At 38.7% G+C, this 24969-nt stretch overlaps 1 protein-coding gene across 2 annotated transcripts; it reads left to right on the top strand.

The window, feature by feature from the left end:
* Nucleotides 1-2049: 2049 nt before the first annotated feature.
* LOC139940039 (uncharacterized) lies at nt 2050-22420 on the top strand. 2 transcript variants are annotated; one of them, XR_011786379.1, is made up of 5 exons: nt 2050-2424; nt 12953-14893; nt 18602-18701; nt 19673-21956; nt 22116-22420. XR_011786379.1 is itself a non-coding variant. In XM_071936236.1 (4 exons), the coding sequence occupies exons 1-4, from the start codon at nt 2334-2336 to the stop codon at nt 19791-19793; spliced, it is 2253 nt and encodes a 750-aa protein (XP_071792337.1). In that variant the 5' UTR covers nt 2050-2333; the 3' UTR covers nt 19794-22420. The 2 variants fall into 2 exon arrangements, 1 of the variants encoding a protein (XP_071792337.1); XM_071936236.1 differs by having other exon boundaries at nt 19673-22420.
* Nucleotides 22421-24969: the final 2549 nt, after the last annotated feature.

Here is a 24969-nt window from a genome sequence, read left to right on the forward strand (position 1 = left end):
TTTAACGGGAAACGTCGGGGTCTCACCTTGAACCGAGCACGGCCCATCCCCGGCAAACCTAGATAGATCACGTTTCTCTAATAATTGGTAGCTGCCGTCTGGATTCACTAAAAGTCGGCCATTAAAACTGGTCCCGAATGTCACTTTATAGTAGTCTGACATTGGTATACAAAAAAACCTGGACCTCATTGTACCTAATTTTGGTAACATACAGTTCCCCTTATCCATTATACGCTTCTTTTCAAATACAAAAACAGACCATTTTACCTCTCAGCCTCGGTTTGAGTACATCTATTTATTCGAATTGAGTAACAATAAAGTTACTGTTCTAAAAGCAAAGGTCGTACGATCGACTCCCACCCGAGTAACATATGCCTGTGATTTTGTGTACACAGCTTAACACACATCACTGTATAATTTTTGGGTAAAAAAACGATGCAAGTTTAACGTCTTTTAATAAAGTCACTGTTGGATGATTTATTTTTTGTTAGTGCAAGTTTGCCCCTCCAAACGAAGGCTAAAGCCACTCTTTTGGAAGAGGCTTCCAACTCGAGGGAGCTGAAGGTGGGAATTGATATTCCTCTTAAAACAGTCTAGATTTGAGGATGCAGGTAAACATACACCTGGGCCCAATTTCGTAGAGCTGCTTAAGCAGAAAATATTGCTTAACAACTCTCTGCTAAGCAGCAATGAGCAGGATACCATTCACACAATAATGGTAGATGTAAGATGTTTGGCTGGTTAACTTATCCTGGTAAGTATAGATTTCTTGTGCTTAGCATCTTCTTATGCTCCATGAAATTGGGCCCAGGCAAGAAGTTCCAAAGAGACGCAGTACGTGGAAGAAAAAAATGTTTGAATAGCTCCTTGTCGGAGTTCAACACGGTGCTTTACAATATCTTTATAAAATGTTGTCTGCCTGGTCATCCACTCACTTGTTTATTTCAGGATCACCTGGTAGTATTATAGTCGGTGCACGTGATGAACGGCAACCATAGTTCATTTTGGGTCACGCTATTAAAGGCATGGGCACTACCGGTAATAACTCAAAATAATTGTTAAAAACTTACTTGTTTAACGAGCAACGGAGAGCTGTTGATGGTATTAAACATTGTGTGAAACGGCTACCTCTGAAGTAATGTAGTCTTTAAGAAAGAGGTAGTCTCACTCGATGACCAAATTGAGTCAAAATGTTCCAAGATTTGTTATTTTAATTGTATGCATAGGTTGAGTTAGGCCTACGCCATGGTTACCCAAGTGAGGATAGTCTTTGACAATTACCACAAAGGTGTCCAGGGGTGGGTTTCTCAAAGAGTTAAGACTAGTCTTATCTCGAGATAGAACGAGTTACTCGTCCCAACTGAGGACTATTGCGTTTTTTATATCTCCTAGGAGTGAACTCGATCCCGGTGCCTTTAAGCATCAACATACACATCCGTTATCCGCCCCACAGATAACTTTCCACAATTTATCTCCATATTGAAAATCAATTTAGACACCTGTTAACTGACTGCAAGTTTGTTGTCCCTTAGATAGGACCTCTAGATGACCGTGTGAAGACTCGATAATTGCTTAACCACGAGCTGGCTGCTGGTTTTAACATCTTGGGGAGTGAGCCCAGTGACAATAATGGGGAGTGGGTGGGGCGAACTATCCAGCTAATATGACCCAAAGAGAAAGCCGCAGAATTTAATTTGTGTGAGGAAGCCAGGCTTGAGTCAAGTTCCTGATGTAGGCCCTACAAACCATTATAAACCAACGCAACCCCATTCCTGGGTATCACCTTTTGTCCCTGGCTTAAGCTGTTTTTCAATCTGCAGAAATCATCATATATATTTTGTTGCTTGTTTTTTTTATTACAGTATTCGAAAGTGGCTAACGAGTGACCTTTGAAACTAATCCACTCTGCAAACTCGATGTACACATCACGTGCCCTACTTGTAATTTAATCACATCCTATTTCCAAGTTGCAGTGATTACAACGGGCTGTGGTGAAAGCGATACTGTATTGGGTTAGTAACAGTCCACACTGGAACTATCATCATCAGTGTTTTCTTGTTTCCCGTGTTGACAAAAAATAATCACCAATAAAATCACGTCTGTGATGGTTTTGAGTTCGTCAACCACAACCGTCTGTTTTCTGCGAAGCATAACGTTGTAGTTCAGTTTGGTTCCCGATCGTAAAGATGAAAACATCTTGTTCGTGACGCCTGGGTGCATGTCACTGCAAAGCCTGTCCACTGAGCAACCGTTCACTTTGAAAAAAATATCGTGCGTGTGTGCGTGTGTGAAGTGCCTTCATTAGTAACTCTGGAATCTTCAGGCGTGCAGCAATGGAGATTCTGTTCCATGCTCATCGCGTCGGCCTGGTGAATTCCATCATGATCAACGTCTTGGTACTGCTGGCTGGTTTCTGCACGAGCGGTAAGTGATTAACCATGCTTTGACCAAATTTCATGAAGCAAGAAACTTGAAATATTTGCGTAGGCTTTGGTTTTTTTCTAAAAATTGTTAGAAACATACAACAGACAGGGCTGGTAGACCTATCATTTTTACCGTCATTTAAGTTGACATTTCAGTTGAAGATTATGCAGCAAATCAACTACAATGTTGTAGATAGCTTTTCGGGCTGCTTGGTAAACGAATATAGATGAAGTAGACAGTTGCCTTTCATGTTGAGTTTATATGTCGCGTGCAAGATCTTTCTAAAAATAAAAGTAACAAAATGGTTATTGCCACGAGGTTTCGACCCTAGGAGAGTCTCAGAGTCCACTTATTGTTCGGGCTGGCTTCAAGTACGGTTATCGGTGGAATCTAATTCGACGTGGCACGTATACATTGCCATTCGTTGTCTGACTACGAGAGTAAACGTAAACTAAACTATTTTATATACAAAATTTAAAAAATAGTAAAAAAATATCTCTTTAAACTTTGATTGAAATGCTTACATTAGGCGGATGTTGAGATTAATTGATCATGAGATATTGCTTTAAAGAGTTTGAATACCTTTTGTTTTTGACTATGACATGAATCCCTTCTCACTGTGAATGCCGATGTATGTAATGTTATTTTACCTGTTATAAAGGTTTCAGCCTCATAGTCGTCAAGGTTTTGTGAAAAAAAAAATGCAAATGACAGAGCAATGTTTTCAGTCGGACCACAGTACTAGTATTAAAGTACTGATATAACCGTTATATACATGGTAAAATAATGTTCGTGTGCTGAGACGAACATTAAAGGAACACGTTGCCTTGGATCGGACGAGTTGGTCAAAACAAAAGCGTTTGTAACCGTTTTTTATAAAATGCATATGGTTGGAAAGATGTTTTAAAAGTAGAATACAATGATCCACACAAGTTTGCCTCGAAATTGCGTGGTTTTCCTTCTACTCGGCCATTTATGGGAGTCAAAATTTTGACCCCCATAAATGGCCGACGTGTTAGTTGACGAGGTAAAAGGAAAACCACGCAATTTCGAGGCATGTTTGTGTGGATCATTGTATTCTACTTTTACAACATCTTTCTACCCATATGCATTTTATAAAAAACGGTTACAAACGCTTTTCAAAGACCAACTCGACCGATCCAAGGCAACGTGTTCCTTTAATGTCGTGACATTGTTTTACTCATTTCTTTAGAACTTCAGTACCTCAGTAAGTAATGTTTTAGGAACGCTTTCTACTACTAACAATGTCTTCAAACTGTGTAAATTCAATTTTAATCTGTGGGGGGGTACCCAAACCCTTTAAATGGACATGTGTATACATGTTTAATCACCTTCTTGTCGTCAGCTCTTGTGTCTGATGTTTATAGTGGTTGGGTTTTTATGGCAGTGTTTGTCTGTCCCTTCCTTGGCCAGTTGCCATATTGAACAAAGATGACTATCTCATGCTCATTTTAAAACATCCTCTCCCATGACTCTATATCAAAGGGACCCCTTGAAAATCAAATAAAAGTAGTTTGTTAAAGGGAAGGTACACGTTTGGTAATTACACAAATATTAACTTAAAAACTGACTTTGTAACGAGCATTGGAGAGCTGTTGATAGTATAAAACATTGTGGGAAACCACTCCCTCTGAAGTAATGTAGTTTTTGAAAAAGAGGTAATTTCTCACTTATATAATAAAAGACTTCTAGCAACAAGTCTTTTGTTCCTATTTGAAGGCACACAAATTCGTCCAACAAGGGTATTTTTTTTCTTTCATCATTTTCTCGCAACTTTGATAGTGACCGATTGGGCCAAAATTTTCACAGGCTTGTTATTTTATGCACATGATGGGATACACCAAGTGAGAAGACTGGTCTTTGACAATTACCAAACGTGTACCTTCCCTTTTAAGTAAAAGCACTGCCACAGTCTCTAATCTGAATGACAATGATTTGTATACAAGTTTCAGAAACAATAAAATACATATTTTTTACAAATTACGTCAATAGTAAGAAATGAATCGAGCAAAAAAGGGAAGTTAAATTATGGAAATTTTTCTACTTTGTAATCGTTTGTATTCATGTCATGATTGCAACAAAGATAATGTAATATGTTAACATACCAAGCCAACCGAAATGCTGAGGTATACAATAGAGAACTAATCACAGTCGGTTCCCTATATACCATGATGAGAACGGCAATTTTCTACTTGAGTACTTCAGGCCTTTGTATAGCTCTAACTTACCAAGTTGACTATAAAGTTGAGCAGGCTTAAAGACAGTTTGAATAAACATGTTCAAACGTAATAATCTTAACCGTGACAAAACGATTACGTTATGTTGTCACTAAAAAATATTCAGATAAATCTTTATATTTGACAAATTTCAATAAATATAATGAAAACCATATACCATTCTGTTTTGCTTCATCTGCAACTGTGACTAAAAGTAGGCCTATCTGGTGAACGCATTAACACATCAATCAATCTGAATTAATTTGAAGGAACCTGTCCTGTCTTTGGCCCCTTTATTACACTGCTGGTATAATAAGTCAGTCTCGCCAATCCTTCCTCTATGGTCTGATTTGTTTTGTTTCATGCCAGACTCTACTTATACAGGATGGGTGCACCTGGCAAGACGTCACCTGGCTGGCGTGTACTAACTAGTCTTGATGCAAGACGTCTCCTGCTGGCTGGCGTGTATTATTGATCAAAGACGTTCTTGTTATAAAGTAGGGCCTAGCTGTACATACACTCTTATAGACCTACACACGTCGCAGTGATAATGAATAGCAACGTCTTGAACAAAGACTATACCAGGCGTGTGCACGTACAAATCATGATTGCCTACCAGAGATTTAAAATCAATCATCGAGGAAAACTTGACAGTCATTGACAATATCATGAAATATAGTGGTAAAGGCACTGGACACTATTGGTAGTCACTCAAAATAATTGTTAGCATAAAAACTTACTTGGTAACGAGCAACGGAGAGCTGTTAGTATAAAACATTGTGAGAAATAGCTCCCTCTGAAGTAATGTAGTTTTTGATAAAGAGGTAACTTCTCACTCAAATTAATATAAAAAAGACTTCACGTCTGAAGCCTTTTAATAGGCATCCGAATAGCACACACTTGTGTGCAACAAGAGTGTTGTTTCTGTTATTATTCTCTTGCTACTTCGATGACCAATCGATTCAAACATTTTACAAATTTGTTATCTTGTGCATATGCTGGGATACACCATCAAGTGTGAATGCTGGTCTTTGACAATCAAATGTGTCTTTAAAGACACTGGACACTATTGGTAATTGTCAAAGACCAGCCTTCTCACTTGGTGTATCTCAACATATACACAAAATAACAAACCTGTGAAAATTTGAGCTTGGTTGGTCGTCGAATTAAACAACATTGTCACACGAAGTTGTGTGCTTTGGGATAGTTGATTTCGAGACCTCAATTTCTAAATCTGAGGTCTCTAAATCAAATTCGTGGAAAATTACTTATTTCTCGAAAACTATGGCACTTCAGAGGGAGTTCTTTCTCACAATGTTTTATACTATCAACCTCACCCCATTACTCGTCACTGAAGGTTTTATGCTTATAATTGTTTTGAGTAGTACCAATAGCGTACACTGCCTTTAAGGACGAACTGACGCCTAATTTACGGGAGCTGATGTACATGGTTCAGAACTAATTCTCATTTAGAGAGGAATGACAATTTTAATAGTTCAAATGTCTGTCAAGGTTCTCATGTAATAACAAGACGTCTGTCTGATTTGTTAGGTCTGGTGTCCATGACATGTGCGTGGCCGTGACTCTTAGAAAAACAGACACAGCAAATCGAAAAGACGTCTTCTTCTCTTAAAGGTGCTGGTCAAAGACCAGTCTTCTCATTCGGTGTATCTCAACATATGCACAAAATAAAAAACCTGTGAAAAGTTTCAGCTCAATTGGTCGTTGAAGCTGCGAGATTATAATGGAAGACAGAAACACCCTTGCTACACGAAATTGTGTGCTTTCAGATGCTTGTTTTTTGAGACATCACGCGTGAGTTCTCAAAATCAATTCAAATATTTTACTGAGAAATTACTTCTTTCTCAAAAACTACGTTACTTCAGAGGGAGCCGTTTCTCACAATGTTTCATACTATCGAGAGCTCTCCATTGCTTGTTACCAAGTAAGTTTTTATGCTAACAATTATTTTGAGTAATTACCAATAGTGTCCACTGCCTTTAATGTTTGAGTAATTACCAATAGTGTCCACTGCCTTTAATGAGGGCTTGAAAAGACATCTTGAATCTCAATTGCACGTCTGTCTGGTCTGAGATAATTAGCTGAGACAAAATGCGTTTTCCTGCTTGACAATTTTGTCCATTTTTAGAACCAAACAATCGGGTAGAATCACGACTCCTGTCCATGGAATTTAACGTCTGAAATGCTGTCATCTCTGATAATCCTCTAGTTCTGAGTCAAACTTGTCTTTCTCTTAAAGGCACTGGGCACTGTTGGTAAAATTACTCAAAGTTGTTGGCATAACAACTTATAATAAACAATGAAGAGCTGTTGACAGTATAAAACATTGTGAGAAACGGCTCCCTCTGAAGTATCGTAGTTTTGAGAAAGAGGTAATTTCTCACTCAGATAATAAAATACCGCAGCTGAATAAGCCTTTTAATAAGCATCTGAAAAAACACAAAGAAATGCAGCAAGGGTGTGTTTATCTCTTGTAAATTTGTTGACCAATTTATTGAGCCCAAATTTTCACAAATGTCGTATTTGATGCATATGTTGGGATGCACCAAGTGAGAAAACTGGTCTTTGACAATTATACTAAAGGTGTCCTGTACCTTTAAAGATAATGAATGATTGGTAGAGCTGACTAAATAGTCGCAGACATTGTTCATGTTTTGTGTTATCAACCATACATGAAACAAGAAACCTTTTTTGGAAATGGTGGGCTTAATCCGTTGCGTGAGTCAGCAGGAAATAATGAAAAATATTGTACATTGCACAAATAGTGAAAACATTTCACAATGTTTGTTCAGCATGTAAACACATTGTCCTTCAACCGAATTCAGCTGTTGCGGTTTTTAGGTTTTCAGATACAGGTTTCTTTTCGAACATGACTTAACTTCAGAGGGAAATGTTTCACATACTATTCCATTCAATTCAATTTAAAAAATGTTTATTAAAACATGTTTCGCAGTTTAAAACTGAATTGCACATGCAAACATCAATATCAGAGGGAAAAGGTTTCACAGAAAAAACATGTTCTAAGGGAAATTCGAACTTATAGGTAAACTGAGACTAAAATATACCATTTTTAAATTGTTTTATCCTTGCCAATTCTGTACGAAAACATTTTAATAAAGCACGTGAAATTATCGATAGGAATATTTGTTCATACAAGTCGAATCTTCAACAACCAATTCTCTTCTTAAAGACAGTGGACACTGTTGGTAATTGTCAAAGACCAGTCTTCTCACTTGGTGTATCTCAACATTATGCATAAAATAACAAACCTGTGGGAAAATTTCAGCTCAATCGGTCGTCGAAGTTACGAGATAGGAAAGAAAAGAACACCATAGTCACACAAAGGAGTGTGCTTTCAGATGCTTGATTTCGAGACCTCAAATTCTAAATCTGAGGTCCCGAAATCAAATTCGTGGAAAATTACTTCTTTCTCGAAAACTACCTCACTGTATAGAGGGAGCCGTTTCTCACAAAATGTTTGATACTATCAACAGCTCTCCGTTACTTGTAACCAAAGTAGTTTTTTATGCTTAGCAATTATTTTGAGTTGTTACCAATAGTGTCCACTGCCTTCAAAATGACTGCCGTTTCACAAGAACACAGGAAATCGAGTGATACAGAAGTATAACCGTGAAGCGTGAACATGACTTTCTATTTCCACATCTGCTTGAAAATGTCTCGGTCCATATGTACCGCAACATATCTAGAAGATGGATGTGGAGGAATTCCAAAACTCTAGTTCATCAAGTTTCTTGGAAATCAATTGGATGTTGCCAATGTGACAGAGACAAACAGCAATCAAATCCATATGCTGTAAATATTAACTGGGACGTTTGAAGACGGTTTGACATACTATTGCTGCTTCGTAAAAAAAAAACGTGACTGAGTGATTGTCGTTAGCATGATATTCAAATTAGATTACTGGTAATTGCACTAGTCTCATAGAATTGTCAACAAATATGTTTCAATCTGGAAGCACAATGACTTCACAGCAATCCTACATGGAAATATTTCCTTATAGCACACTGTCCAAAATGATAGAACAAGGCAAACCGGAACCCGTCAAATCCCCTCGATCCACTAAAGCAAAAGTAGTAGTCCCGGCTGATTTCCAACCTTCCGCTCAGGTAGTGGTTAATCAGCAGGACAGTTCTTTCTAGAACTGAGAAGTCTCCATAGTATTCATAAAATCTACTTTGCGGTAGGAGCATAATATTAAGCAACACAAGTTCATAAAACAACACTCTATCTACCTGGCAAGTAGATACATACATGGTGTTACCGCAAACCAAATAATATCGGTAAACCATTATGTTATTGTATATTTTTAAAGCAATCGCACAACATCGATAAACAGTATATCCCAAAGGCCCACACTTCATGTATCACAACTTATAAATAAAATAACAAACCTGTGAAAATTTAGGCTCAATCGGTCATCGGAGTCGGGAGAAAGTTACGGGAAAACCAACCCCTGTTTCCGCACGTTTCCTCGTGTCATGACATGTGTTTAAAATAAATCAGTTATTCTCGATATCGAGAATTGATATTGTTTTAATGTTATCTCAAAAAGTAAAGCATTTCATGGAATAATGTTTCAAGGCTAGCCTTTCACCATTACCTTGTCAGTTATTTTTTAAATCTGTGAACTTTTAATTTTTGTTCTGTTCAGAGAGTGTCCTATCGCTTTAAAGTTGACTTTATACAAGAATGGCACTTGGGTGTTGAAAAGGACATCATTGGTGTTGTCACATACCCTAAGAGGGAATCAAAACTAACACCATATGATGTTAAAGTAGTAATAAAATCACGTAATAATAAAATCATCATTATGTGACAACACCCATGGTGTCAATTTTAACACCCGTCAGTTTTTGCAGTGTAGGCCAAATCATTGTTATCCTATATTTTAGCCCTATACCAAAAATGCTGTATAAATACAACTGGTTGTGGGTAAAAAAAAATTAAAAAAACGTTGACTAACAATCGAACTCTGTTTTTATTTTTCAAAAACCTTAACACTTTTAGTATTCTGGTGAAGGTATTATATCGTCTGTTCATAAAACTGTTGACAATTTCAAATGTTGTAATGATCAAAGTTTTTTTTAATTTAAAAATGCATATAAGTTTGCAAAAAATTCAAAATCAACAAATGAATGTTTTCTTTTTGCCACTATGATACTTTAAAGACCGCTTTTGATCGATTAGACCCCAATTTTTACCAGGAGCTCCAAAATATGCAATAGGAAGTAATAAAAACCCATACGAATCGCACTAAATGACCTTATACTAGTTGTGAGCAGACGATACGAGAAAAACCATTGATGGCGGGAAATATTTTCCATCACACTTTTTCACCATGACTCTCATGCATCTATTATCATAAGCGGGTATCCACTCTTCCACGTATGTCTTTGTTTGGGGGAAATGTATCATCACTTCGCAATACTGGGACAGCACCATCACCACCAGGTGTGGTTTTCCCGCTTCGCAGACTTTTGTTTTTAGAAAAACATGCTTCTAGACGTTGCCCACAGTCCTAAATTAATGAGACTGTGATTAAAGACAAATGTTGCTCAAAAAACAATCTTAATCAGTATCCTTTGAGTCTCGGGAGACTGCAGGGGAATGAGAGATTGGCGAGAGTTTGACAGAGGAGTCGATGATGCTGATGTGGGTGACTCATCATCTGGAAAGTGCGACCTTTCTACCTGTAGTTCTATTTTCCCGCCCGATTTGTATTTTTACGAACCGTCGTGTATGTTTCCTTTTGTCTGTATGAAAGGGGACGTATATCGTTTAGCAACCACTCTTAAGATTAAAGGAAGGTACACGTTTGGTAACTACTCAAAACAAATGTTAAAGGAACACGTTGCCTTGGATCGGACGAGTTGGTCAAAACAAAAGCGTTTGTAACCGTTTTTTATAAAATGCATATGGTTGGAAAGATGTTTTAAAAGTAGAATACAATGATCCAAACAAGTTTGCCTCGAAATTGCGTGGTTTCCCTTCTACTGTGCGAACTAACATGGTCGGCCATTTATGGGAGTCAAAATTTTGACCCCCATAAATGGCCGACGTGTTAGTCGACGAGGTAAAAGGAAAACCACGCAATTTCGAGGCATGTTTGTGTGGATCATTGTATTCTACTTTTACAACATCTTTCTACCCATATGCATTTTATAAAAAACGGTTACAAACGCTTTTCAAAGACCAACTCGACCGATCCAAGGCAACGTGTTCCTTTAACTTAAAAACTGACTTGGTAACGAGCATTGGAGAGCTGTTGATAGTACAAAACATTGTGGGAAACGACTCCCTCTGAAGTAACGTAGTTTTTGAGAAAGAGGTAATTTGTCACTAACCTATTTAAAGACTTCTAGCTAGAAGTCTTTCATTCTTATCTGAAAGCACACAAATTCGTCCAACAAGGGTGGTTTTCTTTCATAGTTTTCTCGCAACTTCGATGACCAATTGAGCCCAAATTTCCACAGGCTTGTTATTTTATGCTTACGATGGGATACACCAAGTGAGAACACTGGTCTTTGACAATTACCAAACGTGTACAGTGCCTTTAAAGGCACTGCAACCGATTTCACGCAATGTATCTATAGTTAGGACGTGTAATGCGTACTAACGATGGTTACGGAACTTAGCTCGTCCTAAGTTCTAAGATTAATCCCAAGTTAGGAAGAGTTTGTTGAAATCGACGGCTAGGCACATATTGGTAATAACTCAAAATGTTAGCATAAAAGTTTGGTAACGACCAATGGAGAGCTGTTGATAGTATAAAAATATTGTGAGAAACGGCGCCGTCTGAAGTTATGTAGTTTTTGATGAGAAAGAGGTAATGTCTCACTAAAATGAAAAAAATACTTCAAGTTTAGGCATCTGAAAGCACACAAAGTAATGCAAGCAGGTTGTTTTTTCTTTCATTATTCTCGACAATCAATCGATTCAAACTTCATAGAGCCGCTCAAGCAGAACAAATTGCTGAATATTGTCTTCTAATCAGAAATTAGCACGATCAGTGAGTAACAATTTGTACATGTGATGTGATAGTTGGGCTGGTAAATCTGATAAGCATGATTTTGTTTTGCTAAGTTACTTTTTCTGCTGAATCAGCTGTATGAAACTGGGCTATGCACCTTCAGACTATGTTTGTCAAAGTAATCGTCATCGCACAAAGATGAGTCATCGAGAGTTTGGAAGTGCACTGATTTAACGTTTATTGCAGTTCGGATTCTCCAGACAAAATACGTCAATCTTAATTAATGTCAAAGCACGGAAAATAGCATTTTCAGATCAGCGAAATCGACGGCTGCTTCCACCATTATTTAGTCTAAACAAAATTATTTTTGAACGTGCATGAAATAGCCGTTTCTTCAATGTTTTCACTCACAGTGGTGACCGTCGAATTTGAAACTTTCCCGGTTTGGTTGTATGATGTGTTTATTGAGACATACACTGCAAAAACTGGGGTGTTAAAATTGACACCATATAGGTGTTGTAACATAAACTCCGAACAAAGATTCAAAATTTACATTATAGTGTGTTAAATAACACCAATGTATTTGTTGTTAAAGGCAGTGGACACTATTGGTTACTTTCTCAAAATAGTTATCAGCATAAAACCTCACTTGGTAACAAGTAATGGGGAGAGGTTGATAGCATAAAACATTGTAAGAAACGGCTCCCTCTGAAGTGACGGAGTTTTCGAGAAAGAAATCATTTTCACGAATTCGATTTCGAGACCTTAAGTTTAGAATTTGAGGTCTCGAAATCAAGCATCTGAAAGCACACAACTTCGTGTGACAAGGGTGTTTTTTTTTTTCATAGTTATCTCGCAACTCCGACGACCAATCGAGCTCAAATTTTAACAGGTTTGTTATTTTATGCATAATGTTGACACACACCAAGTGAGAAGACTGGTCTTTGACAACTACCAATAGTGTCCATTGTCTTTAAACAGATGGGTGTTAATTTAACACACCCCAGTGGTGTAAATTTTGATTATTTCCTTGGTATTTATGTGACAACACCCAAAGTGTTAATTAAACAGCCCTGTTTTTGCAGAGTTGTTGATTGGAACAAATCTGCTCTTCAAAAAGAAACAAAAGTGTTTTTCTTCTAACCAGCTCATTGTTTATAGATCACTAAACTAACTTAATCATAGGCTATTTGTGATAGAGTAACATCTGTAGCTCAATTAATTTGTGAAGTTAACTGATATAATGGCTAATGGTTTATTTTTTGTTTTTTGTTTTCAGTTGTCCTGTCATCTTCTGTCGGCAGGGGACAAGAGTTCATCTTTGCTTTTCCCACAAACTTACAGCAGACGATCTCCCGTGATGAAACTGCAACTCTCTCCCTCAGCATAACTTCTTTCAGCTCTGGTCCTACACACATTAACGTCACTGTTGTAGGTCTCGGCTGGAGCAGAGAAGACACTTTGAACAGTCAGTACGATTCACTGACGGTAGACCTGCCCCCGCAGGCAGAGGCCAGACGCTCAGCTCTTCAAAACACCACGGTGTTTGTAAGGGCGAACCAAGATGTGACCGTGTTAGCGCTGTCGACAAAGGAGGGATCTAGAGGTGGCTTTCTTGTGCGATCCACCCAAAATCTAGGGGTTGATTATTTTATAGCATCGTACACACCCACTGAGGGGGAGTCGTCTGAGTTTACTATATCAGCTACCCAGGATAACACTGTGGTGCAGATCCAGCTTAAGGCGCCCTTAATGTTTGATAACATGCCGTACAGCAGAGGGGCGCTTGAGATATCTTTAGATCGTCTGCAAACCGCCCAGTTCCAGGGCACACTGGATCTAACCGGTTCCCGGGTAACTTCGAACCTGCCCATTTCCGTTGTATCCGGATCGTCTGCGTCTAGCGTCCCGGCAGAAGCGGGTACTGCGGGTCACCTCGTGGAACATCTCCCGCCGGTCAGCACTTGGGGTCATGTCTATGCTCTCGCCCCTTTCATTGGGCAGCCCTCGGGGTATAAATGTAAAGTGGTTGCAAGTTGCCCCACGATTACCATGGTACAAGGGTTTGGTGAGACTGTGCCTCTCTTAATCGCAGGAGAGTCTCACGACTGGGACGCCTCGGTAAGCTCTCCCGCCTTCATAATAGCTGACAAACCAATTCTTGTAGTGCAATACAGCAAGGGGAGACGGGATGATGTCGGTAGCAACACCGGTATAGGTGACCCCTCTATGACCGTGATTCCGCCCGTCGATCGCTTCGCTGCCGGGGGTGCGTTGCTCTCGACTCCCACTCTACCACTCGGGGCGAATCAGCACTTGTCCATCACGATCAGGTGTAATGAAACCGATGGCCTTACTCTCAACGGAGAACCGCTGATTCCTGATCGCAAGTTTGGCTACCAACAAACTGATACCTGTGTCGCACAAAAGAAACTCATTACAACGACTGATGTTATTCGTGTTCAGCACCCCTCACCAACAGTCCCTCTCGCGGTGTCTGTTGCCGTCTACGGAGCCACACAAGGTGCCTACTCGGTCGCTGCTAATCTCGGCATGGAGTCGCCAATCTGCTCGACTGCCGACATGGATGAGTGTTGTACCTCCGTCAGCCTGTCGTCGGCAGACGACTCGAGTTCGAGTTACCATAGTTCGATCAGTAGTGACTACAGTAGTTTGGACGGAGTTGAGTTCATGTCATCAGTGGAGAGTCCCGTCTCAAACACTCCAGCTACTCACAACTCTGATCTGGGAGGCTCAATATTATTGTCTGGTGTCGAAGCAAATGAGACAACCACAGAGTCACAAATGATTTCAAGCATGAACACAACTGTTCAAGCTACAAATACTACAACACAACAACAGTCGACATCTACTCCTATAGTTGCCACGACCCTGCCTGGATCAATCACGAATGCAACAACGACATTGGAAACCACATACGTGGTTGTGTCGAACGCAACAAGCAGCGACAAAGCTCCCCCGACGACAGACTCTCCTCGCGGCATGACCACAACTGTCAACGCCTCTTTGCTACCAACGATCAGCGAGTCATCTTCAGCTGGCATGACCACAAGCACGACCCGTCAGTCGGTCAAACTAACCACGGGTGCCCCGTCAACCAGGTTATCAACAGAGCACGCTGATGTCACCGGGTTGGCTTCCACAACGTCCGAGACGACATCAAGACAACAAACTACGAGTACAACAACGATTGCTCCGTGTAAGTTTTTTAAGGCATTTCCCACTATATTGAAGTATCTTTTCACAACGGTCGATTTTTTTATTCTCGTAAACCTATGATCAGTAGCAAACACAACAATAAATGGATTGCACATGACGTCATTGACCGCCATCTTTAATGAAACGTGCACGCGTAAAAGGCTATTGGCTGAGAGGCTGAGCAGCACGTACACGTGTGTACTTTCCCCTTGTTTATCATTAAACTAATACGGCGGTCGCTGACACTATGTGCAATCCATCTGAAGTATGAGACCTATTCCTTTTGACATAGCACCATGCAATATTTTACATGAGGTGCTACCCATCCTCCTTACAAAAAATGCACTGTTTTTTTACATGCGTTAAACAACACATGAGGAAAATGACAATTCACCATTATTGCTCTGCCCTTATAAGTCAATAAGAAATTTCGCATTAATCTTCTCGTTTGATCAGGAACTGGAAAGTATTTACTCGCCCTGAAAACAAATACAGTGAAAGGGAAGTTTGGCACCATGAACTATCTCAAAACATGTCATTGGAGGCAGATTTCCTGCTGACACATACAGTTTCTTTTCGGTTCACAAAAAATGTTCTCCATGAACTTTCACTAGTTTGTTTTTAAATAAAACAACAAGTACACTTTGCAAATTATGCAATAGATGGGTTGCGTCATCAACTGCCATAATTGATTCTAAACAATGAAAGAGTGCACGAGTTCCTAAAATCGGGAAAATTTCCTTGAACTAATTCTTGCTGTGAAGCTAAGGAGTCTCAGAAAAGCGAACTTAAGATTAGCTAAGATTGTGAGAAGACAAGGAAGGAAGTTTCTGTTTTAGAGGTGGGAGGAAAACCCCTAGACCCATGGGAAACCCACACAGTCAGGACAGGGACTGGAAACCCATTCCACATAAGAAATAGTGCCCCCGGCGTGATTCGAACCGGGGTTCCTTAGAGGTGGAAAGCGAGGAAAGATACCACTATGCCAACCGAACATTGATTTAGCGTTACAGGATAATTTAAAGCAGATTTGTTTAAGCATACGTATAGACCTATATACAATGCTGCTCCTTGGCACATGCCAACAATTTGTAGGTTCCGTCTGGATGGTTGGCCTCGTCTTTTTGGCATCTGCTTCCTTTTCCTGTTTTCAATGCATCTGGAACTGAAGACCCAACATACTTTGAGCGGTCCATCTATAACAGTATATTTGTTTGTTTCAAATTTCTTTCCTGGATTTGTCCTCGGAGTTTCCTTTTAATATTTTGGTTCGCATGGGGCTCTAAGATCAAATTAAGTTGTGTTATGTAATCGCATTTTCCCCCATGAAAGCGAGGAAACTCTAACCTCGCGTTAAAATGGTGTGAAAATTTAAAACCCATTTTATTTAAAACTCTTCCGGAGCGAAATGTTAAACGTGGGGTCATCCTAACCCCAAATAACCCCAAACGAATCTTTCCAAAGATATTGTTGTTTGTTTAAGTCAGAATGTCAAGTTCAATACCGTTTGAATTGAATATATTATCATTATTCAGGAGCTTTATACAAAATGGTATGGACCGTAAATTTGCAATGTGACGTCATCGGATGTTTTGAATTGTGTCCAAACATGCGCTTGAAGGGTATCAAATACAATTTGTCATTTTACACTGTTGTTATATAGACTGATATTTTTGTTTTCATTCTCAGAAAGGATTCTATGTCTGATTATCGGGAAATGAGTAAATGTCAAACGTAGAAGCGCTTCTTTAAATGTATAGACACGTTTGGTAATTTGTCAAAGGCCAGTATTCACGCTTGGAGTTTCCAAACATGCATGAAAATTTGGACTCAATTGGTCATCAAAGTTGCAACAGAATAACAACAAAGAAAAACACCCTTGTGTGCGTTCAGATGTCGAAAAGGGTGCTTTATGCCTACAAAATAATATGCTTCAGGTCTGAAGTCTTTTAATATTTTAAGTAGAGAAATTACCCCTTTCTTAAAAGAAAAACACGTTACTTCAGAGGAAGCCGTTTTTCACAATTTTGTATACTATCAACAGATCTCCATTACTCGTTACCAAGTAACTTTTATGTTAATTTTTGTTTGAGTTATTACCGATAGTGTCCAGTGCCTTTAAACTCCTGGTTGAAAAACAGAAATAGAAACTGGGTACACTGACCGCTGGTCAGGAAATTCCTAAATGTTATTCAGACGAACTCAAAAATGGCAGACTTGTTATCCTGGCGGCTCATGGCCGGGGGCATATTGGGGAAGTATTTGGAGGAATTGTCGCCTTTGTTGATTCAAGAATGGAATTCATCACACTTCCAGAGTATGTCATAAGAAAGATGTTAAATGATATACAAGGCCTTCGCTAATTTGTCTCTGGAGAAAAATATTTAGGTCGAATAATGGTAGCCCTTTTTTTAATGATCGAAGTTGCTTGTTACTGTGTGGTATTTTCTTAAAGGCAGTGGACACTATTGGTAATTACTCAAAATAATTATTAGCATAGAACCTTTCGTGGTGACGAGTAAGGGGGAGAGATTGATAGTATAGAACATTGTGAGAAACGGCACCCTCTGAAGTGCAATAGTTTTCGAGAAAGAAGTAATTTTCCACGAATTTGATTTCGAGACCTCAAGTTTAGAATTTGAGGTCTCGAAATCAAGCATCTGAAAGCACACAACTTCGTGTGACAAGGGTGTTTTTTTTCCATTATTATCTCGCAAGTTCGATGACCGATTGAGCTCAAATTTTCACAGGTTTGTTATTTTATGCATATGTTGAGTTACACCAACTGTGAAGGCTAGTCTTTGACAATTACCAATAGTGTCCACTGCCTTTAATTTGTTTTCTTCTTGAATCTCGAATTGTTATACTCTCCTATAAAAAGCATTGTTGGTGTACAGGTGGCTTGCCTCGCCTTCCACCTCTGTGACCCCGGTTCGAACCCACCGGTGCCACTACATGTGGATTGGGGTTTCAGTCCCTACTTGACTGAATCTGTTTTCCATGGAAGAATTATCTTATAGTGTAAAAAGTACAACTGAAATGTCTTCATTGTCTGCTCTCTTTTCGTTTGGTTCTAATTCTAATAAGCGCGTTGAGAATCAGAACCCTATCAGAACCCTATCAGAACCCTATCAGAACCCTATCAGAACCCTATCAGAACCCTATCAGAACCCTATCAGAACCCTATCAGAACCCTATTAGAACCCTACGAGAACCCTACCAGAACCCTACCAGAACCCTATCAGAACCCTATCAGAACCCTATCAGAACCCTATCAGAACCCTATCAGAACCCTATCAGAACCCTACCAGAACCCTACCAGAACCCTACCAGAATCCTATCAGAACCCTATCCAGATCCAAATCAAACATTCTTGTGCACAATTTAAAGGCACTATAGACACTATTGGTAATTACTCAATATGTTAGCATAAAAACTTACTTGGTAAAAAGCAATGGAGAGCTGTTGATAGTATATATAAACCTGTGTTAAAAACGGCTCCCTCTGAATTGAGAAAGAAGTAATTTCCCACTAAAACATTTGATTTGAATTCGAGACCTAAGCTGAGGTCTCGAATTCAAGCATTTTAAAGCACACAACGTGTGCGACAAGGGTGTTTTTCTTGCATTCAGGTTTGTTAAACATTTATCTTTGTCCGTGTTTTTTCTCGTCATTGTCATTGATCTCTTTTGAATCTTTCCTTTTGCAGGCATGACGTGCCAGAGACCTTATCGAATCGTACTTTATGGCGGGATTTCCTTGGCTGTACTGTTCCTCATCATTATAGTCATCTGTCTTGTAAAAATTATGTGAGTATAGTGCAATACGATTTCAGAAAAGCAAGTTTTACCGTGTCCGAAAAGGCATAAGAGTTGACTATATAAGAGTTGAGTATATGAGTCTAACGGCTCAAGTCACTGATTTTGCATGCGTTTAAAGGAACACGTTGCCTTGGATCGGACGAGTTGGTCAAAACAAAAGCGTTTGTAACCGTTTTTTATAAAATGCATATGGTTGGAAAGATGTTTTAAAAGTAGAATACAATGATCCACACAAGTTTGCCTCGAAATTGCGTGGTTTTCCTTCTACTGTGCGAACTAACATGGTCGGCCATTTATGGGAGTCAAAATTTTGACCCCCATAAATGGCCGACGTGTTAGTCGACGAGGTAAAAGGAAAACCACGCAATTTCGAGGCATGTTTGTGTGGATCATTGTATTCTACTTTTACAACATCTTTCTACCCATATGCATTTGATAAAAAACGGTTACAAACGCTTTTCAAAGACCAACTCGACCGATCCAAGGCAACGTGTTCCTTTAAGTATATAAGACGTCCTTATATTGAAACACCCTTCAACAGTCAAAGCCGAAGACGTGCCTGTCATCTTGGATAATATCAAAATTATATATTTGAGAGCCTTTGCTCCTTGCGTATGACGTCACAAGTTCAAAACTCGGCCCTGTTTGAATTGACCCGGATCGGGTTATGTTGTGCCTGATCCAATTCTGGATCAGTATGACCTAGAATCTGTAGTCAAAATAGTCAAAATGACCTGGTAATGAGAAATTGTGATTCAGTAACAGATGACAATACTAAACTAGTGGTTTTGTAATCGGTGGTTGGCCTCATAGGATTAGAACCCACGACCCTGTGATTGCAGGTCCTGCAGTCTAACCATTGGATCACGGTTTGGCGTGAGGCGTATTAGACATTGGCCGATGCGAGAGGGGGTCATTGGAGATTCAAATTTGTTTTTCGACTGTATTTTCTTTATTAGATTGAAACGAAGAGAGGCGAAGAGAAAGCTCCATGAGAGGAACAGCCGTTGGGTTGCCTTTCCTGTCGGCATCTCCGCCGAAGAACTCACACTAACCCGAACAAAGATGAAGCCCGTCTAGATATAACCATTAATGACGTCATGCTTACGTCAGAATCTACACAACTATCATCTGACCCGAACCATAGTTCTCCAAGAATTCGGAGTTTAAAGATGTATATTACGTTATGATACCACGCTTGGTTAATCGTGTGTGATGTATTGATGTCCGTTGCTCAATGAGTGTGGAGAATAGTGAGATGGTTTTTGCATTACCAAACATTTCAGCGGCGTCAGTGTTTTTGTAAGTTTCAAGCCTTGATGAAGAATCCTCGAGTCAACGTAGGTTCGACCATGACAGACAAACGGACATTATTTCTTACTATGACATTTCAGAGTATACACCGTATACACTGTAGGCCTATGCCTAAACCCGTTAAGGGAAAAGTTAAACTTGATTGTTCAGGGTGGATTTAAGACTAGTCTTATCTCGAGTTAGGTCGAGTTACTTAGGACCAACCATATCTCTTTTTAGGACTAGTCTAATTTCTTTGTGAAATCGACCCAGGGTTTATATGGGTACTCAACTTCGTCTGATGATCATCGAGGTACCAGACTAAACCTGACACACTAAACTCTTGTCACGAAAACTACACGGAATTGTGCCATATGAACACAGTTCTCAAGGATTTTATATTGCTTATCATCTGCAACAGACGTTTAACTTCCGCAGCAACAATATTTATTGTCCGTAATATCAATCAGTGGAAGAATAAAAATTGTTATGCAAGTCGCCAGACACACAAGGCCTGAAGGCCACTTCAAGGTAGGTGTGGTCTGCAATTATATTTTTCCCAGGGCCGTTGCCATCTACTCCCAGGACCGAAACAGGGTAATTACCACCCCCACCCTTATATTATGTAGACAACGTGTGCGAAGTGCATGGTTAGCATTTGTTTCAAATGTCATTAAAGTTGGATAATATGGCAGAAATGGCTAGTTTGGGGTTTTGTTACTTCACTCTTAACAACTCCCGTGAATCCGGGTCGGTCTCAGGCGGTCTGACCCATTTCTCTGTCAAGCTAGCCCGGAAACTGGTCACGAAAGAGGAAGATTCTGACTCATTTTATGGACTCTGTGTCTGTATGACCCGTGCCTTTGTTATTTTTTGACACCGTTTCCTGGTCAGTCTGACTCAGAAAGGGTCAGGCCGGACTGAGAGGTATAAGGAGGGTTTATTGCTGACCTGCTGCTCGGTTAGAGGAACGTTACAGAATTGGTAAGAAACAAAAATCGTGAAGATCACAGATTTACATAAAATTTACACGGTTCAATGATGATGATAGTAGAAAACATCCCTTGAAATATTTCTGTCTGAAATTTCATATTTGATGAGAAATAAATAATTTAATTTCACGTTTGGAGTTTATCGCTCAGTGAGCGTTTCATTAATTTTCTTGTTTTGGCATCAATCCAATGCAAAATTTGTAATCGGTTTTTCACTATTCTCTCGTGACCCAGAAGGCCGATCGATCTCAAACCTCTACAGGTTTGTCAGTTTATGTATGTGGTGGATTACATAAAGTGCTTACACTGCCAGCAACCTTTTTGCTAGAGAAACCACTTAGGTAATGTTCCTTTAAACTTTGCGTCCATCATGATTATTGACACATTTTCGCCTGTGCAATTAGTTATCGCTGCAGTAGGATATTCCCATGTAATATACATCTTAATTTTCATATTTAAACAGGGTGAAATTTGGCGACATTGTACATTTTTTATTTTTCTACCTTGGATTTATTTGAACGGTGGTCAAACTTTATAAATGTTTTCTTTCGTATTTTTGTATTTAACAAACCTTTCAAATGCATGGCCCAATCTTCGTCTTTAAAAAAACTGCAAAAAGGTTGTGAACGAACTGTTAAAATTGATGAACGAAAAATGTACAAAACGGAATGCACCGTACCTACGTTTCAGGAAAAAAAGTTTGATCGTGACTCCGATGGAATGAATCTTGCGAGAGTTGAGAATGTCTGGATCCCGACATTAATTGTTTTGTTTTTTTATGAACTATCATTGGCGGCTGCTGTTTTTTATACCTTTTTAATTATTTTGTTCGTGCAATAATTTTAATGAAAGCTTTTAAATTACTCGATCTATATTGCTATTTTAAATTTAAATCTAATTGTTTAGGGGGTCCACTCGAAAAAAACGGACCCAAGATCTGTAGGTGTGGGATTGATAGGTTTTTGTATATTATGATATAATGTGGGGGTTGTTTGTTTTGGGTTTTTATTACTAGCTAGCCTTCAAAGATATTTCCTGTTAAATTTCAAGTTATTTTGTTTTCCTTGTTCATTTGCGTAAATTTTGCCGTTGACAAAACTTTACATTGATTGTATAGGTCTGGTATATTATGATATTATGTGGGGGGTTGTTTGTTTTGTGTTTTATTACTAGCTAGCCTTCAAAGATATTTCCTGTTAAATTTCAAGTTATTTTGTTTTCCTTGTTCAATAGCGTTAATTTTGCCTTAGACAAAACTTTACACAAACACTGCAAAAGTGTCATTTTGTATATATATAAAAAAATGAATACTGTGTACTTGTCTGCGATGTATCAGTACTGTCCTCATTGTTAACTGTACATATTAAAGTCAAACGCAGCTTTAAATATTAAAGTAAAGTGCAAGTTGAACCACTGTGTGGGACAGACCTTAAACTTTGTGTAAATTGTCATTGTTTTACATGTCCATTATCATACTGGCCCTTGATTGTCAGATGTAGATTATGGAAAATGAAGGTCGCCATTGCCTTTGGAATGTTTTCGCAAACATAACCCACTTTTCATCCTTTTCATCAATGGTAGTGCTCTCTAATCAGTCAGAATTCCGTGACCAATAATTAACTGATTAGACCTATGATGACCTAAACAGCCAGCCCGCTATATAATTTTATGACACTTTGGTGTATCTAAACATAATGCATAAAATAACTAGTCTGTGAAAATGTCCACTCAATTGGTCATCGAAGTTGCAAGAGAATATTGAAAGAAAAACACACTTATTACACATGTGTGCTTTCATACGACTATAAATGGCTCCAGATAAGTCTTAAAGGGAGGGTACACGTTTGGTAATTGTCAAAGACCAGTCTTCTCACTTGGTGTATCCCATCATAGCCATAAAATAACAAGCCTGTGAAAATTTGGGCTCAATATTGGTCATCGAAGTTGCGAGGAAATGATGAAAAAAAAACACCCTTGTTGGACGAATTTGTGTGCTTTCAGATAAGAATAAAAGACTTCAGTCTTTTATTATTTTAGTGAGAAGTTACCTCTTTCTCAAAAACTAAGTTACTTCAGAGGGAGTCATTTCCCACAATGTTTTATACTATCAACAGCTCTCCAGTGCTCGTTACCAAGTCAGTTTTTAAGTTAATATTTGTTTTGAGTAACTACCAAACGAAACGTGCACTTCCCTTAAGTATTTTAGTGAAAAATTACTTCTCTCTCAAAATCTATATACGTTACTTCAGAGGAGTCATTTCTCATAATGTTTTATACTAAACATCTCTACGTTGCTCGTTACCAAGTAAGTTTATATGAGTGCTAACAATTATTTTGAGTAATAACCAATAGTGTCCAGTGCCTTTAAGGTAAGATGTACATATGGAAAATGTATACAGGTCGCTGTGGCCGCTTGTATGTGAGTGCAATAATAACCGACGTTTCATTAAAATGATATCGATCTAATTGTACTGAAGTGGACAGATGATTCCTTGACCAATACATTACCGTTTATGATGACCTTAACATCCAGCCCGCTTTATAATTTTATGAGCTTTAGAAGTGTTAATTCGTTCTGAGCTGCTTTAACAATTACGCCAAGAGATTGTCGCAAAAATTTACCCTCTGATAAAGGAATTGATGAGTTGGGATATTTTAAAGCCATTACACACTTTCGGTACAGAAAAAAAATCACAGATTTACAAATAATTTACAGGGTTTACAGAAGGTAATGGTGAAAGACTTCTCTTGAAATATTAGTCCATGAAATAGTTTACTTTTTGAGAAAACAGTGAAACAATTTAAATTTTCGCTAGCGAGAATTACGGATTTATTTTAAACACATGTGGAGTTTTCCCGTTATTTTCTCCCGACTCCGATGATCGATTGAGCCTAAATTTTCACAGGTTTGTTATTTTATGTAGAAGTTGTGATACACGAAGTGTGGGACTTGGACATTACTGTTTACCGAAAGTGTATAATGGCTTTAAAGGCACTACTAGACACGTTTGGTACTAAATGGTGTCTGAAGCTTTGCACGGTGTGATACTAAAAAGTAATCTTGCAGGTACAACAATGTCTAAGATCTCTTTTGAGAGGGTGTTGGCTCTGAAAAGAGCCGGTTTATATATACTTCTTACGTTGTGTACTCAAAATTACTACCATAAAAACGATAACTTGGTAACGAGCAACGGAGAGCTGCTAATATAAAAACGTTGTTGAGAATTTTTTTTTTTTTTTTTTTTAAGAGGCAATTTCTCACTAAATATGTAAATCTGTGAAAGACTTCAAGCCTGAAGCCTTTCTCGGGCATCTGAAAGCACACCAATCTGTGCAACAAATTTCGGGTTTTTTTTTTCTTCTTCTTTTTTCCAAAAAATATTCTCTTGCAACTTCGATGCCTAATTGAGCCAAAATCTTCACTTATTGTTGTTTTTAGCATATTTTGGAAAACACTAAGCGAGAAAACTGGTCTTTGACAATTACCAAACGTGTTCAGTTTTTAAATGTCATAATTTAATTTGTACACGGGTTGGTGGTAGTTGGTGCTGAATCACGAGGGGTTAGCCTAGCCCGGAGGTCCTCTCGATGAAAGCTCTTAATTTTTAAAATTGGCAGGGAACTAAGCCGGAAGGAAGTGCGGTGATTGTGGGATTACAGCCTTCTATTAGTTATGACTATGGGGTTTTGCTAGGGGGGAAATGGTGTGTCGAAAAATGAACTCTTATCCGCTGCGGGATTTACTTTTAAATGAACACACTTATACTGATTTTGCTGTGGTGACGTTTATGAAAAATACTAATTTGTTGTTGTTTGTTTGGGAAGTTTTTGTTGTGTTTCCAGATGTGCGCTAGTTTATAGCTGGCTTTGGTTGTTTTTTAAAAACTTAGTTTTGGGAATATATCGAGTACATCCATGGACTAACTGTGGCAGTCTTGCAGTTGAATCATATAGTGAACAAAAACTGGGTG

Source organism: Asterias amurensis, chromosome 7 (assembly GCF_032118995.1).
Source record: "Asterias amurensis chromosome 7, ASM3211899v1".
In the NCBI taxonomy this organism is placed as follows: Eukaryota; Metazoa; Echinodermata; class Asteroidea; order Forcipulatida; family Asteriidae; genus Asterias; species Asterias amurensis.

Excerpts from the sequence above, each read along its gene's own strand:
- LOC139940039 (XM_071936236.1), top strand. The coding sequence starts at position 2,334 with ATGGAGATTCTGTTCCATGCTCATCGCGTCGGCCTGGTGAATTCCATC. Across the intron at positions 14,894-18,601 it reads TACAACAACGATTGCTCCGT|GCATGACGTGCCAGAGACCT; the intron begins GTAAGTTTTTTA and ends TTCCTTTTGCAG. Across the intron at positions 18,702-19,672 it reads ATCTGTCTTGTAAAAATTAT|ATTGAAACGAAGAGAGGCGA; the intron begins GTGAGTATAGTG and ends TTTCTTTATTAG.